Below are 18,047 nucleotides of genomic sequence, written 5' to 3'. Positions count from 1 at the left end.
AGGACAAGCCTGCTCTGCTCAGTCCCAGTGTGAAGCTTGTCTGCAGTGAACTCTGAAGACTTACTGTACTCTTAGAAACAACACGTTTAGGTCTAATTAAAAACGCTGACCTACACATGTTACTTTTTTTTCCTTCACCTATGCACGTGCAGAAGAGGAAAAGCAAACCACATCAACGTGCTGCTCTGCAGGTCCAGGAATAATGCAGCTACTTAGGTGGATTAAGCTAAAACTAATAGCCAGGGATATTCAAATGCTTATCTGTTTATAGTGTTTCTGTGGCTAATACCAGAGCATTAGAGCATCTTATAATATATTAAGCATCTATTAAGCTATACAGCAGGAAGATGCTATCTTACTTTAGAGATGAAGAACCAATGCAGAAGGAAGGGATCTGATATTTCCAACCACTGGACATACCTTTTTGTCTATTTTAATTTCTACTGTATCTACCAGCATTCTTCCAAATCCATTTGAGCAGGCACGGTAAATAAAAATAAACTCAATACAAGAGAATAAAAATAGTTGCCTGAAAAAATCAGTAAGAGATTTAAAAGAACCAATCATCTTGTCTATTGTATTTAAATACATATGTCTACAATGTTCACCTTCACATAGCTCTTAAGTAATTCAAACAAATGTTAACAGTGTCTGTTGGTAGACTGAGAGCCTTGCTGATTACTCAAAGCAGGACAGTTTCAATTACAAACTCATTTAATTTGAAACAAAGATATACCATTCTCATGTTGGAGTCTTTATAGTTTGGAAGTTGAGCCAAGTATGCCTATGGATTTATCTGATAGCTCCTAAAAGTGATAAAGTAGTCCCATGCCATACAACCTTCATATGTGACTTGATATTGCAGTTGTGTGTTAAAGAGAACAATTCATATAGTAACTGTCCTTTTACACAGCAGTGACTCTTGGTCAATGCATTTATTTAATCTTTTGTTTGAAATCTTATGTATAATATTGTTCTGGCCATTGGAGCTAATTTTTTTTTTTTTTTTTTTTATGTTTGAATGTTAAACCTTTCACATCTAAAATATTCTTTAAGATGTAGAGATCCTTCAACCAGTATGTATTGGTAAGCAGCATCTGAAATGGACTAGCTACAGTTATTCTTCTTTGCCTGTAAGGTATCATGTCCAAGCTGTCCTTTATGATCTGAAGGACCTGTACCATTGTGAGAGAAACAATGTAAAACACATAAAATCATCAATATTATTTGGTATGTTGCTAAAGTCATTTTAGTAAATAGCACTTGTTGCAAAAAGTTTTTTCACAGAATCACAGAATGTTTGAGGTTGGAAGGGGCCTCTGGACGCCATGTGGTCCAACCACCCTGCCCGAGCAGGGACACCTAGAGATAGCTGCCCTGCTCATGTACTTGCATCTCCTAGAGGCACTTGCCCTGACGTGCACTTCACTGCCCCTTCTTTAGTTGTCGGAGTAGTCCCTGCTTCGGAGGGTTTGTTTCACATCTATTGGGTTTTGAAAGGAGAACATTCAGCTTCAGTATTAAAATGGGTATGTTTTCAGCACTGGATTACAGCACTGTAGCACTGTTTCCTCAGATGACAGTGTAAAACGGTATCACAGAACAGCACCAAGTGTCACAAGCAATGCTTTCTTCATTACAGGAAACTCCCAGATAAAGTGATGTTGAAGTCTCTGGATTAAAATCCAGAAGTTTGTATTGTTTTGTGGGTCATCACGTCAAAAGAAAACCCCATCCAAACACAATGCCCAAATCCTATAGTGCATGATGTCAGTAGGACAGCTACCTGCAGGCAAAGCATTGTATTTAATGGCCTTACAGTAATAGGGAGAAACTCAATCTGTTAATAACTCCAAATCATGTCAAACCATTCAATTACTTATTGAGGATGGGACTTGCCCAAAGAATTACATGGTCAATGTTACAAGAAAAGTTATTAAAAAAAAAAAAAGCATGAAAGCTTCACATCACACTGTGAGTTAAAAGAAGCATTATTCAAGGCAGCGAGGAGAGCTAACTCCTTCTTAGCCTTTAGCCAGAATTTTAAGTTTTTTGGGATCCTGTAGAAAAGAACCTGAGAGTGAGATCTCTAACCATACCAATGCATGTCCTTCCATTTGGTCCCAGCTGAAGGCCACCCGATGGACAAAGACACTGCACCTCCCCTTTGACTTCTTCACATCCGTACTGGCAATTTACCATGGCACATGTCCTAGAACCTGAAAACAGTATTTAAAATAACAAAAAGAGTGAAATTCAAGGCTGGGACCACACACTTAAAATTCAGTTAGATCTGGATGAATGCAGAAAATTAATCAGAACAAAATTCCATCTATCATAAGTCAAATTCTTTATACATTAACACTTCCCTTCACTTTGTTCTTTGCTTATCTGTCCTTATTCCTCCTTTTTTCTCTGATCTCAGTTCTGTGCCTTCTTACTACTACCTTTTAGATTCAGAGACAGAACTGCCAAAAGTAGAAAAAAAGGTGTTTTTTATGTTTTCCACTGAAACAGTTTCACCTTACAGAAAACTGCTATTCAGTAGTGAAATGTTTTTATTGCTTACCATTAAATAGGCTTCTACTACAGAATTTTATTTTAAAAACTATTTAGCCTCATGGACTTAGAAACTGTCTTTTATTTTGACCCTTTATGGAACAGATATCTGAACGTAAGAAGTTACTAGCCAGAACACAAGTCTTGGTCGCCACAGGTTAGTTAGAAGTCTGAATTACTGGAAATTATTTTGATTAGCCTCTAAATAGAAATGTAGGAGTCTAGATCCTGTCTGAGAGGCCTGTGCAAGACTAGAAAAGTAGCAGAAATGTATTAAGTAGGTAGGGAGATATTTCTAAAATCTTTAAGATATCCAGGAAGCATTAGTGTTATGATGCCAGGGAGAGAAGTATTATTTTGAAGTGTTTACTGGAATAGATGGAGGTGTGTGCAAAGAAAGTATTTCCAGCTACTTCACTCTAGTTGTGTTCAGAGAAAGAGAACTGTATATAGGTTCTTTACAAGTGGAAAGCCTGGAACAGTTGTCAGTTTATTATAGACAGAAACCAACTGCAAGAACTTGAAATTGGCTCACCGCTTAGGGAGGAAAAGATACAAATTTTATTTTGAAATGCAGCATGTTTATTGTGAGCACTTTCAGAACTGTGAGTAATAATGGAGTGTATAGACAAGACAATGATGTGTACAGGTGCATATATAGCTACAGCCATATTTTTTGTGATTTGAATATAAAATATAATGCATATAATTTGTGTGCTATTAAAATTAATCTGTTTAATCTGCAATAAAATTATTTTTCTTAGGCTGGTTTGTTTGGAATCTGTGTCTAAGTGATGAATATTCAAAACCAAGAATATACTGTATTTGCAAAAGCATTTTAGTTCTGTATGAATGAGAACATACAGGAGGTAAGAGTTAAAAAAAGACAGACTGTAAATCATGACACTTTGACACATTATCTACTTCCTAAGTGGTAATAAAGAAACTTATTAAAAATTATTCTTCTCTAATTGCTAATTGTCTGTTTTCTCTTTTGTTTGAAGCTCCTATTCCTGGCTTTGGTTAGACATAATACTGTCTTAGATGAACTGCTAATCAGATCTAGTATCTCCCTGCAGGGTTTGGGTGATTTTGTGCCAGGTACCGTAGCTGGTTAGGTATCGTTTTAAGCAATGGCTCTTTATGGCCCCAAGCCACATTCTCCTGATACCCTTCTTCCAGCTCCATGGTCCCTTAACGTGGCTGCAGATACGCCTGACTGTTCAGTCTAGGTGAACTTCATCTTGCTAAGGAGACTTAGATCATGGTGAATTTGATTCAAAAGGAGCAACGATATGCTCAAAACATTTGCCTGAATATGAGAATCACACAGTTGGTTCAATAACCAATTCAATAACCAAATACTATTTCATCTGTGCACAAGCTTAAGTTAGCATCAAGTGAAATGGGAGGCTACTAAGCTTAACCAAGAATAATTTTTACTTGAACAAATAATTTACTACTGAATTTCATAATCACAGTTTCTGCTTAAGAAAATAAAGGCTCTTCGGAACTGGAAAGTGGCAGATGGGCTGGGTTAACGAAGCTCAAACTGGATGAACATTAACTACAATGGTGAAGAATGGAGACTTGCTTTCTATGGGAAACCTGATTTTCCCCCTGAAATTTGGTTTCCATTCTGTGTCAGTGTTTTTCAGAGTTCCACTGACAAAAAATGTTTCCGTATGCCAATGGGAAACGCAAGCTTCAGGGCTCACAGCTGCTCAGGCAAATTTTTCATATATGCTTGACAGTGGCCACCACTGTCACTGAAAAATTCAGCTTTTTGTGCTGGCTTAAGCAAGGGATGGTGCAACTGTACATTTGGTACAAATTTGGTACAAATGGTGAGTTTCTTAAATCAGGAAATGAGTCCTGAACTAAGACTGGCTTAAAACTAATGCAGCAGAAATACAAAGTTACAGTCTGGATCTACTTTTGTGACTTGGTTCAGAAGCAAGGCTGCAGCAAGTGTTTCTGCTCAGAGGAGCAGGAGTGAAGAATGGATGGGACAAAGCTGCTGAGTTCAAACGATAGTTTCTTTTGACTGTAGTTCTGGCTTCTGCCAACTTCAGCTGTCCGTAAGACAGTGGTCTTACTGAAAACTGCTCAGCATATGATGTCAGCAGACACACAAATTATCTTGGATGAAACGGAAGGAATACATATCTCTTTCTCAGGGAACTCAGGGCCCCGCAGCTGCTGTTTGCCAGCAATACACACCATGCTTAGTAATGCAGAGGCACAACCCTGCGCTGTGATGCAGGGAAGGCAAACCCTCCAGAAGGTCTGGCCCCAGGCCCCTTTTGCGGCAATTTCAGTCCCCCTGCCATAAGAGAGAGAGAGAGTAGGAGCTCTGGCTTTCCTACCTGCCCCAGAGCTGCAGACCCTGCAGTCCTGTGAGTGTTTGTCAAGACTGGATATTTTTCCAATTATCCCAAGACTGACAGCAAACTCACCAGATGGACACCCTGCCTGGTGAATGGTTGTCTCCAAGGTCTGGAGGTCAAAGCCTCTCAGAGTTTAAGGTTTTCTGTCATCTCCATGGGAAAGACTGTGCTGCATCCCATACAGCTAGGTCCACTGGTTTAGGACAGACCTTTCAAGCAGATTGTTCCACTGCTGAGACAAACTAGCTTCCTTGTCCAACTGATGCATCTGCTCCAGTCTAATGGTCTTCATAAAGGGCTGTCACCATGCTACCTAGGGTTTTGTGAAATTCAAAGCCAAGATACCTGTATAGAACAGCTCAGGTGAAGGAAAAAAAATATATTTTCTATAAACAAAACAGTGTCATTGAAAATTAAGAAGCTTTCTCAGGCTTGCAAAATCAGGTTGGCTAAGAAAGTAGAATGCTTTCCACTACATGATGGCTTAAAGACAAAGAAAATAGGTAGACCATGAACAAATGTTTGCAAGAAGCTGATGGCAACTGTGGGAAGCTAAAATAAAATAAATAACAGAATAAATTAGTCAGGGAGCACAGAAGGGTAAAACAAGGAATAATGGCATGAAATTCAGCACAGTAAAAAGTAGTCTATATTGGTGCTTTGCTTGGATAGATTAATTCATCCTTATTCAACGGATGAACTGGCAGGACTATGCACAAAGGTTATACGAGCTGTCCTTCCTCTGAAGTAACATTATCAAAGATTTTTACTTCTAGCAGGGCAAAAATTCCTCTGAAACCCAAAATGCAAATATGGCCTAGTCTTCTTTATCCAGGTACTTCCAAATTGAAAGCTTCTTTCAGTTGCTGACAGTACCAGAGAGCTGAGGCAAAGACCCTGTCCTGAATAAGCTAAATCCATCAATCACAAGAAGAAAATCTGCTGGGATCAAATGCGATTAGATGATTTTGGTGTGCTTGTCCTATCAGCTCTATTACTTACTTGCACATGTGCCATCTGGCATAAGCATGTACCCGTTGAGACAATAGCACTTGTAGCTGCCATGTGTATTCATACATCTGTGTTCACAGGGCCGTGGTTTCAGTCCACATTCGTTCAAATCTGCAGAAGTCATTGGAATTAAGTGAGTGCTGGGTTTGTATACATATATTCATACATATAGATGGATAATATTGCTTAATGCCTTGAATTCCCCACAGTAAAATCACCTGAATTGAAAATGAGCCAGTTCCCTTGCAAGAAGAGAGCTTAGCAGACCATCTGGCTGAAAGACTGCTAGAAAACTAACAGGCACCGACTTCTACACCTGAAAAACTAATGAAAACTCTGGCCACATCTGGCAGATTGATAGGAAGAGGTGGAGAGGTGGGGAGAGAATTCCAGTTAGTCTCCTTTCTGAGAGTTATTTTTCTGGATTTTTCTAATTCTAGCTGGAGATTTTAGCCCTCCAGTTGACCTCTGTACTAGAAAGGCAAAACCATGAGACTAAGAGACTAAGTAAATCAGTTTGAGATAAAGTGAAACAAAGATTTTTTTTTTTTCTGAGCTACACATTGGCACCAAGGTTATCAGTAGCAGAAATTAAATGCCATATATGATAAGAATTATGTGACTTTAAGAATAAAAGGACAAATCTCAGAAATCGCAAAATCCTGAGAATAAAAGCATCCTAAATCCTTCTCAAAATCCAGGATTTAAAAGGCTTTGCAGAAACTAAATTAATTTCAATTTCTCCATAGCTATCCTTCACAGGGAGAAAACTAGAATCCTAAAAAATTTAATTTGTGTGCTAAAGGCAGAGCAGTGCTGACAATGGTATTGGTGCTATGACAAGAGGACATCAGTGCTTGTGACTTCTGTGAACTGACACCTCTACCTCTTGTATTTTGAAATGTGATTAGTAAACAGACAGAACTCATTAACAGAATGCACCAGCATATGCAGCAAGTTCAACATGTCTTTAATGGTACATATAATAATAATAGAATTTCAATAAAGATGCAACTCTCCAAGCAAGCACTGAGCTTGTACAGCCCCAATTCTACCAGGAGAAGCATCTGTTTTCATGTCTATGTGCCTTGCAGACCACAGAAAAAACTCCAGACGATTCAAAGTGTAAACTTTGTGGGGGCTATACATGTACAGAAGTGCTTGTTACAGCTCAGTCCAGAGAAGAAAAAGAGGATCGCGTTCTATTATTTAAACATAGGGTCTGTTTGAAAAAGGACAACCTATCAGCTTGCAAATCACATTGGATTTTTGTGCTACTGTGGCTCCACTAAATAACCAAGACTCTGTTAACAAAGAAACTAGAGCGCAAACTAGGGAACAAAAGTTATTCAACTTAGATCATACAATTTCAACAGTGCTTAGCTGCACCTACCTTGCACAATGCACAGTAATGCACAGATTGCATACACACTTCTAAAAGAGAACCTATGGAGATAAGGCTAATTTAGCTCAGACTTGGTGGCAGACTAATATAGTCCCCTTATCTCTGTTATTTTAGTTAGCTCATGTTAAGCTTGCTCAGCAGAGCATTCTGCTGTAAGGACAGACCAAGGCTACATCTGCCAATAAATTAAAAGGGGCTCTGAACATTCCTGGCTGCTGGAACATGACCACCTATATGGTTATACTATTGCAATAGCTCTGGGACATTCCTGGCCTGTGCCAACCACCACTTTACTGAAAAAATTCCTGGCTGTGCTTCAGAAGGTAGAACAGCCCAGGGAGCTAACAGGCAATTTGTACACGTAGGTCTTGTGGTGCTTCCACCAAGCCTCAGGCTCTGATGAATCTACCGCAAGTGCGCAGAACTGACCTGCGTGCCTAGGGAGGGCAAGTCAAATGCAGCCAGAGTTACTGCAAAGAAATCACCAAAAAGCTGGGGACTTCTCTATTGCCTTTTGGTAACGTTTAAGCTGCCAAATTATTTTTGAGGTTAAATTTCTGGGTTTAGAGGCTGAAATTGCAAGTGATGCCTACATATCTATTACACACAACCACTGCTGCACTTTCGTTTTCCTCTCTAGTGGTACTGAGGAATTGACTTCTTTCCCTGTGAGCAACTTCAAAAGTGCAAAAGATGGAGCTTTCCAAAATACTTAACAGTATAGCTTTATTGTTTGAAAGATACTGTGTAATAAACTGGTTGTTCTGACTCAGAAAAATGTGTGTTTAGTATGTCAGTGCAACATTTTGAAGAAAAAGGCTGCAAGTGTTTTGGAAGGTAGCAAGTATAGATTTATCCCTTCCTGTGGCCTTTATGTCATGCTTCCCTCACAGCACCTGGAGTTCACTCATCTGCACTGCAGTGGGTTGGACCCTCTCCATGCACAGTGACCTGCTCCCTTCATCTGATCCAACACAGGGGTCTAATATATTGGAACAGGAAAAAAAAAAAAGCTGAGTTCTCACCAATATGTTAGCTGAAATATTTCCATGTCTAATTGCAAGTTTATGGAGGGAAAGTGGTGCATTCAAAGTTTCTGAATATGCAGTTCTAAAGACTCCCAATTCTGGTTCTCAGAAATACCAATCAGCATATGCAAACAGATGGCATTGGCCCAGGCAGCTTGAGAAATTACAGGTCTAGAATATAATTGCACACCTTTCTGATGAGAAGGTTAGTTAAGAAAGTAACACAGGCTGCTAGCTAAGAAAATAACATGGGTTCTGGATTTGACTTCCATCTCTTCTAATAATTTCCTACATATTCTCTCCATGCCTTAATCCTCTGACTATAAATATGACAGTTTGCCCTTGTCACCATCCCACAGGAGATATGTGATATAGCTTCAAACTTTTGTGTGCTGAAGGAGGCTTAGAGCTTGCCTGGGATGCTGGAGATGCAAGAGCCTTAAACTCTAAGCTCTTCTATGTAAGCAAGAAAATATCTTGCTTTACTATTTTGGAAGATGACATAAACCAGAGTACAAGGAGACAGAACAGCAACAGTCTACCTTCTGAAGTAATATCCCCATGTGCACAAACCTTGATTACAGGTTTTCCCTGTAAATCCAGGGAAACATTTGCATTTGTTCGGTCCTATGCACTCGCCATACTTGCAGCCATGTCCACAGATAGCTGGCAGAGTCAGGCAGAGAAAGAAGAGAGAAAAAAAATAGATTAGAACTACTGTATTTGAGAACTTTTGCCCTGCTTAGTTGCCTAAAAACTGGTTGCACACGTTCAACATCCTCCCTACTTCTCCCTCTAGTTTGGGCATGGTAGCTACTGATCATCACTTTATTTCTGCTTGAGAAAAGTGACACTAGCATGAATTACACAAGTGTGTGCTTTTCCAGGTTTGTAAAGACCTAGAAAAGAAGGGACTCCTTTTAGCTACCTCACTCATGCTTTTTTTCTGCCATGCTTATTATTCACATTTAGTTTTGTACTCCTGCCTTTCTCCTGTTTTTAAGAAGAACTATGTGAGAAGCATCTAACCAGCTGCTTGACTTGCTATGCTTGGCATCTGGAGTAGGAAAGAGGCAACAGTGCTCTCCTGCAGCCAAAGGGGATACAGCAGTTTTCCAGTCTTGGATGTCCTCAGTTACAGCTGAGGAGCATGTCCATCCCATGGTGAAACATCCAGAGCACATCTGTCAAACAATCAGGCAACTGTCCTTACCACACATTCCAATAAGTATAATTGCATCATATTTACAATGATTTGAGAGGGCTATGCTTAGCCTGCATGCATTAAAAAGTACAAATTTTCTAACTCTCAACCCTCTGGATCATTTGTCAAAAATTAAATACTGACTCTTATAAGGCTTAAGGCTCCTAAAGTCAACAGCTGTAACATGAGGGTTATTCAGGAAAAACAAACCAAACATGCATTTAAATCAGGACTAGCTCTGAAAAAACAGCAAAAGAGTGTGCACCAGGATGCACATCTTGCTACCTTGTGTAATTAAGCAAACCGTAGGAAATAGGGAAGTTACAGTGTTAGTCACTACGTAGTAAAATTAATACGTCTGAATTCAAGTATCTTCCCTATATTTAGAGATTCATTCAGGTGTACTGATCCACTAATTCTGCAGATTAAGACATTTTTCAGCACTACCTCTGTCCCTGAATGCAACATGGCATACTGCAAGACCAGCTGAGTATTAGCACTACAGCAGAGAACACTGCTGCATCTGGATTTACAATGAAGAATTACATTATAGTTGGCTTAAAGTAATATGTCAAAGAATAATCTTAAAAGTTTATGAAAACTATATTTTAGTATGAAAGCAACTTGTTTCACTGGCTGATCAAAGTTACATTTGCCAGTTGTCCTTCCAGATATTCATTTGCACCAAAACTAAGGTGCTGTTAAGCAATGTAGACTTTTTGGCATCGTTACCTTTTAGATACCAGTATGTTGATTTTCAGCAATGAATAACCCTAAACCTCTATTCAAATTCACCAGATAAACACTGCCAAACAATCTGGGGCAACAGGTACAACATCTGACAAAGATTCCCAGAACATGTATTTTATGATTTTGTTGTGTTTTGCCCAAGTACAGCTTGAGAGAGATTCCATATCACCTTCTCCTTGGGATCTACAGACCTTTTACAAATTACAAATCTCTTAAGAGTCATTGACTCTTCATTAAGGCAATGATCCACAGACCAGAACGCTGGCCGGCTACCCAAGATCAAGTCAGGTGCACTTATTGCTTGGGCTTTATTTATATTTTTGAAAATTAAAACCTCCTGGATCTCAGAGACTGTGTACTCTGAAGACAAAGGATATTAATTAATAGAAAACCATTTTAGGGGTCCATATGTAGCATTACCAAACACTGAATTTTTGGCACTTACTCAACAGCTGTAACAGTATACGCACTGACCAGGGCTGTACAGGAGGTTAGAACAGATGGTCCTTTCTGGACCTAAGAATATTTTAATACGTATTTTATAGTTTGGTGTTGTTTACCCAAAGCTCTTCTTTTTTGAGGAGACAGTCTCTCAAACATGTTTTATTCACTCTCTCACAGAGTTAAGAGATTCCACCCCTCAGGAGGTTTCTTTCTGTAACTTCTGGCAGACATATATGAAATCCCTTTATTAGTACCGACTACACATCCATGGAGAGGAAACAAGCATGAAGTGTTATTGTTACCTTCACAGTGGCCCTTGTTGTTCTTTTTCCAGCCATAGCAGCAATCCAACCTAGAACCATAGCGACATACCCCAGGCCGACTCACAGCCACCAGCTGCCCACGAGCTCTCGAGCTGCATAAGGAAGGATAAACACTAGCTCCAGCAGGGAAACCCACTTTAATCCATTGCTCCGTACACTCCTTTGTACATTTCCCTTACGTTTTATCCACCCTCAGGCATTTTCATTTCACCGAACCTAGGGCAGTGTTCCTAGACAAGAATGCAAAGTTGCATTTGGTTGGAGAAACAGGGGAGATGGAAACGTTTCACCTGCCATAAATTAACTGTGCAACATAAATCCTGTCCAATGAGAAACATGGCAAAGGCAAAAAATACAGCCAGGTCCCCTGCTAGAATGAGTCATTTTTAATATCAGTGAAGCCAAAGAATCTGCTCCAGCTTGCGTCATGTGAAGAATCTGGATGGAATATATGATGCCATACCTGACCACTATTGCTTTGGATGATGAAATACTGTTTCTACAGAAAAGCATCTTTCTGAACATCAGTCAGACCCCTAAAAGCTAGTGACTTGCAGGCTCATAGCCACTGCATTCATGAAAATTGATTGAGTAAATGCAGACAGTCCCTGGTATTCCGGTTGCATGGGACTGCCTGACCATACAAAGTAACATCAATTTAATCTGACAATAATCTCAGGGGGTTCAAAGTCACTGTGCAGATCAACAGCTGCAAGAGCTGGAAAACCTGCAATGTTAGTTGCCAAAATTATAAATCTGTTGGAAATACACAATTGTATAAATCTTCTCAACCTACTCTATGCTGCAATGGTTGCTGTGACTTCAGTTCTCCTCTCCCTATGCTTGCTGTTACTTAAATTCTCCATTATCACATGCCTGTCTCCTTTATGAAATTCTGCTCTTTATCCAAAATCCTCTGCCCCAATGCTTTTTTCCAGGCCATAATTTAAAATGCACTTTCTTCAAAGAGTCCAAAGCGTTGTTTCTGACACAGAAAATACCTCATCTGTGATGCTTTTGTAGTAAGTGATTTGGAGTATCGAGGGGGGCAATACACAGCAACAAACATCCCCATGGTGAGGAAAAAAAGTGGGGAAAAAGTCAACAGGCCAGGAACTTTTGCATTTTTTAGTCTGATGCACAATAAAGGCATTGCTTTATCACCTTACAGCAGTGCTTTGTACACATCCTCCTATGCTTATCTGTAAGCGTTACACCTGTACTGGAACAGTTACTGCAAACATCACTAAGGCAAACTAGTAAAATAAATACACTTCGAAGATATAAGATGTTCCTTCAGAGTTTTCTTTAGTAGCAGAACCATCGGAAAGAGAGGGGAGTTTAGATGAAATGCATAATCTTATGCATCTGAGATACCCTGAATGAAGAGATGGTTCTCATGTCACTTGGCACATAAAAAGACTTCAGTGTTGGAAGAAGTTGTTCTGAAGCCACCCAGCCTTTGCCACCAACCCAGTGATGCAGTTTACAGGAGTACATATACCCCATCTTCAGACAGGAGAAAAAGTGTACTGAACAGCTATGACTCCTGTATATGTGTCTATTAGAAATCAGCACCCTGCCTCTGGATTTATAGACAATAAAATAACCTTTTTCCATTCTGTTCATCCAAATGCTGCTGGCTTACATCACTTGTAAGTATACAAGTTAAAGAACATATGTTCTGCTTGCATGCTAGAAAGTGCCCTTGAATTCACCTAGATAGTAAATGTATATTCTCCTTACATCCCAGAAAATCCCCTTGAATGCAGCTGGATAGTGCTATGACTCCCTTGGAAGGTTAAAATGCCTAAAGCTTGGAGGAAGCAGGATCTCACTACTTTCCAAAAGGTGCTCATTTTCACAGGAGGACAAACTCACAAGTAACATTTTATTTAATAATTCACTTCAAAAAAATCAAATGAAAGTGTCTTTACAAAGTATACTATATCTCACAAGATTTCAATACAAACTTGTCTTAAAACTGGGAAATGTTCCATAAAACTGCAAATAAAATTAACATAGCTGAACTTTATAGCTACTGGCCTGGACAAGGTCTGTCACTTGTTCTGACTTCCACAACAAGCACAAAGTTAAAGCATACCTGTGGCAGGGGGAAAGGTCAGCTAGATCACTGAAAGCCCACACGGATCCCAAAATTTGGGAGGAAAACCAGTTTTGCCAGGTTAGTCCCTCCAACCCACGAAGAACCACCAGCCGTCATCTGTCAGGAGTTCAGCATTTTGTGCAAAAGAATTAAATTTAAAAAGAGGAGATCCTTTCATGCAGGCAGATCCTTTCCAGGAGAATGTCCCATGGACCCTCCCAGACGTTGGGAGGAGAAGTAATGCAAACTGGAGGCACGGGACGCTTCTGATACCTCCCTACATGATATTCATGTAGGATTTCACAGGGAGTACCTAGAGGCCTGAGTGAGACATCTGTGCTTATCACTGTCCGCTCAGTGTGCAAAACAGTGCCAGGCCTTGAAGAACCTGCAGGCTAAATACTTGACTGAAGAAGCAAAGCAAGAGAAAGTGGACTGTGCAGGCCAGATCGCTGTGCGGGTCAGTGGCAGGAGCGGTCTCCGCATTTCTAGTGGTGAACTCTGTCCTCCGAGAGTCAGGGGCTTACAGCACTGGTGCTAAAGGTAACAAGGGGCAGACTGAGCAGTCCAGGGTGCTCAGACAGGAGAGAAGTAACCAATTTTATGTGGCTGTGACATTGCTGACACCAGTACGATAGCATTTAGCAAACAATATAGAAGATGAATTGTAAGAACTTCTGCAGTAAGTCAAGGCCTTCTTAGTCAAGGTGACAGAAGGAAAGAGCTGGCTGTATCCGCTGTCACAAGACCACTGTGAGCCACCAGAACCATTATAAAGTAAGTGGGACCCTCAAGTGTTTCAGTTAAAAATCCAGGGAATTTTTATGGCTGCTGTATCGCGTTGTATTGTATACAGTTCTTAACACCCATGGTGAAGAAATATGAATTATATATGGCATATATGATGATAAAAGCTATGAAGAATGATCTACTTTACAGAGGATGAGAAGAACTTGGCTTCAGTTGAACAAACCAAAAGCTGAGAGATTGCTTCCTACTACTTGTTAGGCAGCTCCAAAAGAGAGAGAAGAGCTTGTTAAGAGAAAGGCCAACTTATATCCATTTGCTCTTGTACTACTCTCCATTAATACTCTGAGGGGGGTACAAGGGTACAAACACTGCCACAAGAGGGGTGATAGTCTTGAAGAGCACTGGAGAACTGTGAGAACAACTCCTACCTAATTTTAAGATACACAGTCTCTTTCACAAGCTGAGAAAGATCTTATGTTGCCTGTAATGATACAAATATAGGCATGAATGAAGTTATGTCCCATTTATTCAGCTGCTGCTGAAAAAAATTGTTCCTCTCTAGAGTAATATAAAGATTATGGATTCTATTCCAAAAAGCAGTTGGAGCAAAGCATTCAGATACTGGCCAGGACCAGGTAAGTATGTAACTCTATACCTACAGCAGCATGAGCAGCAGATAGAATAAATCTGGTGTGTGGTGCGAGGACAGACCTTAAACTACTACACAGTACCTTTGATTTCTTGCAGTGATTTACTCAATTTCACATTGAAAGAAGAAAACATGTATTTACAATAAAACATGTTCAGAAAGTTTTACCTGCTCCACTGATCAATTGGCCAGTAGGAGCCAGGAGCAAAGCAGGGCAAGGTTGATTGATATGGCAGGACTGATATCATCAGTAGCTTAAATACACAAACTACTGCAAAGGAAAAATATTACAAGTACAGTAACGGGTGAAAGAAGGGGAATAAAGCACACCTGGATGTTGGGACTTGCTTGTCCAAGAGACTCTCCCTGCCACTCCTTAACCCCTCTTTTTTTTTTTGTCTCATTCTATAAAATAAGAAAACTGGTTTACATTGCATCATTTTATCAAAATTAGTTTATGACCTAGGCCAAATCCAAGCTACTAAAAAAGTCTGTGTACCAATGAGCCATCAAAAATTTCAAATACAGTAACTGGGCTGATAGTTGTGCTGCACTGTAATCTTCATTAGCAGCCATTTTACCAGTAACGGCTGAAATAAAAAGAAGTAAAAATCCCAACAGTGAAAAAAGTTACTTATTACGTTCTCCTGACCCATGATCACGAGCAGTGTAATCCCTGTCTGAACAGTTATGTGACAGCAGCAGCTGCATAGGATGAGCAAAGAAGTCTTCAAAAGCCTGAGTTAACCAGGGAGGTAGAAAACAAAGTCAGGTATGGTTTGAGTTAATACAGTTGTTTGTTTTCAGGTCCTATTAATATTCTGTCTTTTACTAAAGTCTTCTCTTGGAATGAACATTTATGAGCTTTTACTTTTTATTTTTTTTTTTTCTTCCCTTCAAGACACAGCTGCTGAATAGATTTAGTGTGCTGTTTCTGTAAGATCTCTACAGGACATTTCTGGTCAGCTCCTGTGCACACAATAGCTGCCTGCTGCTGGGGGGGTGTGTGTGGTAGTGGGGTAGGTCTCAACTATATTGAAAGATTCCAGTTAACTTCAAAGACAGGATACTATCCCTTTCTTTAATTTTCTTCTAAAAAAATTTCTGGACATTGTTGCTAGCAAAAAACAACTAGCACCAAACCTAAAAATGTTATCAGCTGGCATATTCAGAAGGACAAAAAGATGGTATCTCACAACTTACCAATTTGAAAGAAATTCCTAAAAAGTCTATTATGTGTGTATGACATGCGGAGATACACTTGAACGCTTTGCCAAATGAAGGCATAGGGGCTTTCTGTTGTGTTGGTTTTGTTTTTTTTTTTTTTTTTTTTTTTTTGCCTGGCTTTGTTTTTACACAAGTTTATTTGAAGGGTGACTTCCTTCTAGAAAAATGTTCACCTATAGTCATACTGAATAAAACCAAAAAAGTGTCACCTGTTATCTTTTAATAACTGTGTCTTAGATACCCCTTCAGCCAGTTTCAGGCACTCGACAACAGTCCTGCTTCACTGTGTGTCCCTCCCAAAACACCAAGCGAAGGTTAGCTTGGGCTTGCAGAAGTTCCCTCTTTAAGGCTTCACGAGCCCACCAAACTCCTTAAAAGAAGTGCTCAGAGCAGAAAAGTTAGAAGTACAGGTATGAAACCTGCACTTCTAAAGACAAAAATAATCATAATTAGTTCAGTCTTTCAAAACCAATTCTAATTTTTACTATATCCTCTTCCTTCTTCCTAGATATTCAGAGCAGACAGGTTTTCTTTGTCCTTTTCAATTAGAGGCCCTTGTCACCTAAGGCTTCCATCAAGATGTTTGAAAATCTCTTCTTTCCCCTTCCTCCCAACGGAAGAGACAGAGTGACAACCTTAATAGAAACAAGATTTGCCACCACCATCACCCAACATCAACATGGACAAGCCAGGCTGTAGAGCAGTCTTAGGTAAGCAGTAGGTTTCCCATAGGTTTCCCAACTTACTGTGAAATGACATCACTTTTACCAAACACATCACTCTTGGCTTCAGCTAATTCCAGTCCATACTTTCTTCTGGAAAGAGATAATGCTCTTATTTTGCAGTTCTACACATTTTGAAGTGTTTGAAATGCACATACACCACATCAGGAAATGACTAACTCGAGTATTTAGACAGAGCTCTGCTTTGAGAGCAAAAGTGTTTTCCGGAAGAGCAGGTCTGGAGTTCCTAAACTTCCAGTTCCTGAGGAGATGACTACTCGACAGCCCTGCACGTGCTGGAGCCGCACACCACCACTTGTTAACATTCCCATTTGCAAAGCTGATACTAAAATAAACCACACAACACCTCGAAGACTTCAACTCCAGTTGCTGTGAATTACCCTTTTACTGAGGCGCGTGCGGCCTTTTATTTGCTTCTGGAGAACCGGGCGGGGGTGGGGGGGTGGGGGGAACACCGGAATGGCTTCATCTGGGGTAGATGGCTTTATTTAGCCCCTCTCAGAATCTCATTCTCCTCGTGGAGAGTACCTGTCCCTGCAGAACGTAAGATCGGTCACGGTAGGCTTGGTTTTAAAGCGTCTGTTTGCAGAAGCGCACCAAGGGCCAGAGCAGCTCACACCTTTCCATCGCCGGCGCGGCGGTTCCCGGGGGCTGGCGCTGCCCCGGTGCCCCCAAGCTGCCGTGCCGCCCGCAGCGAGGGCCCCGCGGCGGCCGCTCCAGGGGACGCGCCGCTCACGCCGCTGCGAAGCCCGAACCCCTTCGCCAACGGCGTTCAGCACCACGGAACACGGGCGCCGCGCGACCCCGCCCGGGCGAGCCCCGCGGACACGCGTGGAGGCGGGACGCCCGTACAGCGGGCGCGGCCGAGCACCCGGACAAAGCCTCGGCCCGCCCGGACCCCAACACGGGAACCGGGGCAGCGGGCCCCGGGCCGCCCCCCCTCCCGGTCACACACACCTCCCCCCCCCCCTGCCCCGCTCACCTGCCCGCGGCGGCCAGCCCGGCGGCGAGGAGGGCGGCGAGCAGGGCTCGCCCGGGCGCCGGCACCATCGCCCGGCCGCGGGGGAGGCGGCCCCGGCCCCGGCCCCGGCCCCGCGGCGGTGAGGCGGCGGCTGGCTGGCCCTCAGCGGCGGGGCGGGCGGGCGGCGGGCCGGGGCTGTATAACCTGGCGGGGCGGGGCGGGGCGGGCCCGCCTCCGGCCGCGCTCGCCTCACGCGTCCCACACGCCCCGGGCGGGCCGCGACCCCCGGCGGGGCGGGAGCGGGAGCGGGAGCGGGGCCGGGGCGGCGGGCCCCGGCGGGCCCCGGGCCGCCGCAGCCGGGAGGAGGAGGAGGAGGAGGAGGGCGGCAGGCTGGAGCCCGGGGGGCGCTGCCCCGCGGGTACGGTGGGTTTCCGTCGCAGGGAAGTAACATTGGCACCGAGCGGTCTGCCGGCTGCGCAGGACGTTCTTCGTGGCC

The 18,047-nt window shown here is 41.9% G+C and overlaps 1 protein-coding gene across 1 annotated transcript in view; it reads right to left on the bottom strand.

Moving 5' to 3' along the window:
• Window positions 1-17,701, bottom strand: part of EGFL6 (EGF like domain multiple 6) — a 44,556-nt gene extending 26,855 nt beyond the window's left edge. Inside the window, exons 1-5 of the mRNA XM_042788664.1 lie at window positions 17,573-17,701; window positions 11,094-11,206; window positions 8,967-9,059; window positions 5,952-6,071; window positions 2,100-2,219 (exon numbers count right to left, since the gene is read on the bottom strand). Of these exons, the coding sequence (XP_042644598.1) occupies window positions 2,100-2,219; window positions 5,952-6,071; window positions 8,967-9,059; window positions 11,094-11,206; window positions 17,573-17,640 (514 nt within the window). The 5' untranslated portion in view covers window positions 17,641-17,701. The remainder of the gene's footprint in view (window positions 1-2,099; window positions 2,220-5,951; window positions 6,072-8,966; window positions 9,060-11,093; window positions 11,207-17,572) is intronic.
• Window positions 17,702-18,047: the final 346 nt, after the last annotated feature.

Source organism: Tyto alba, unplaced genomic scaffold, assembly GCF_018691265.1.
Source record: "Tyto alba isolate M040663 unplaced genomic scaffold, T.alba_DEE_v4.0 Super-Scaffold_14, whole genome shotgun sequence".
NCBI classification, from domain to species: domain Eukaryota; kingdom Metazoa; phylum Chordata; class Aves; order Strigiformes; family Tytonidae; genus Tyto; species Tyto alba.
Note: the sequence above shows the minus strand (reverse complement) of the source record. Positions and strands in the feature narration are given on the sequence as shown.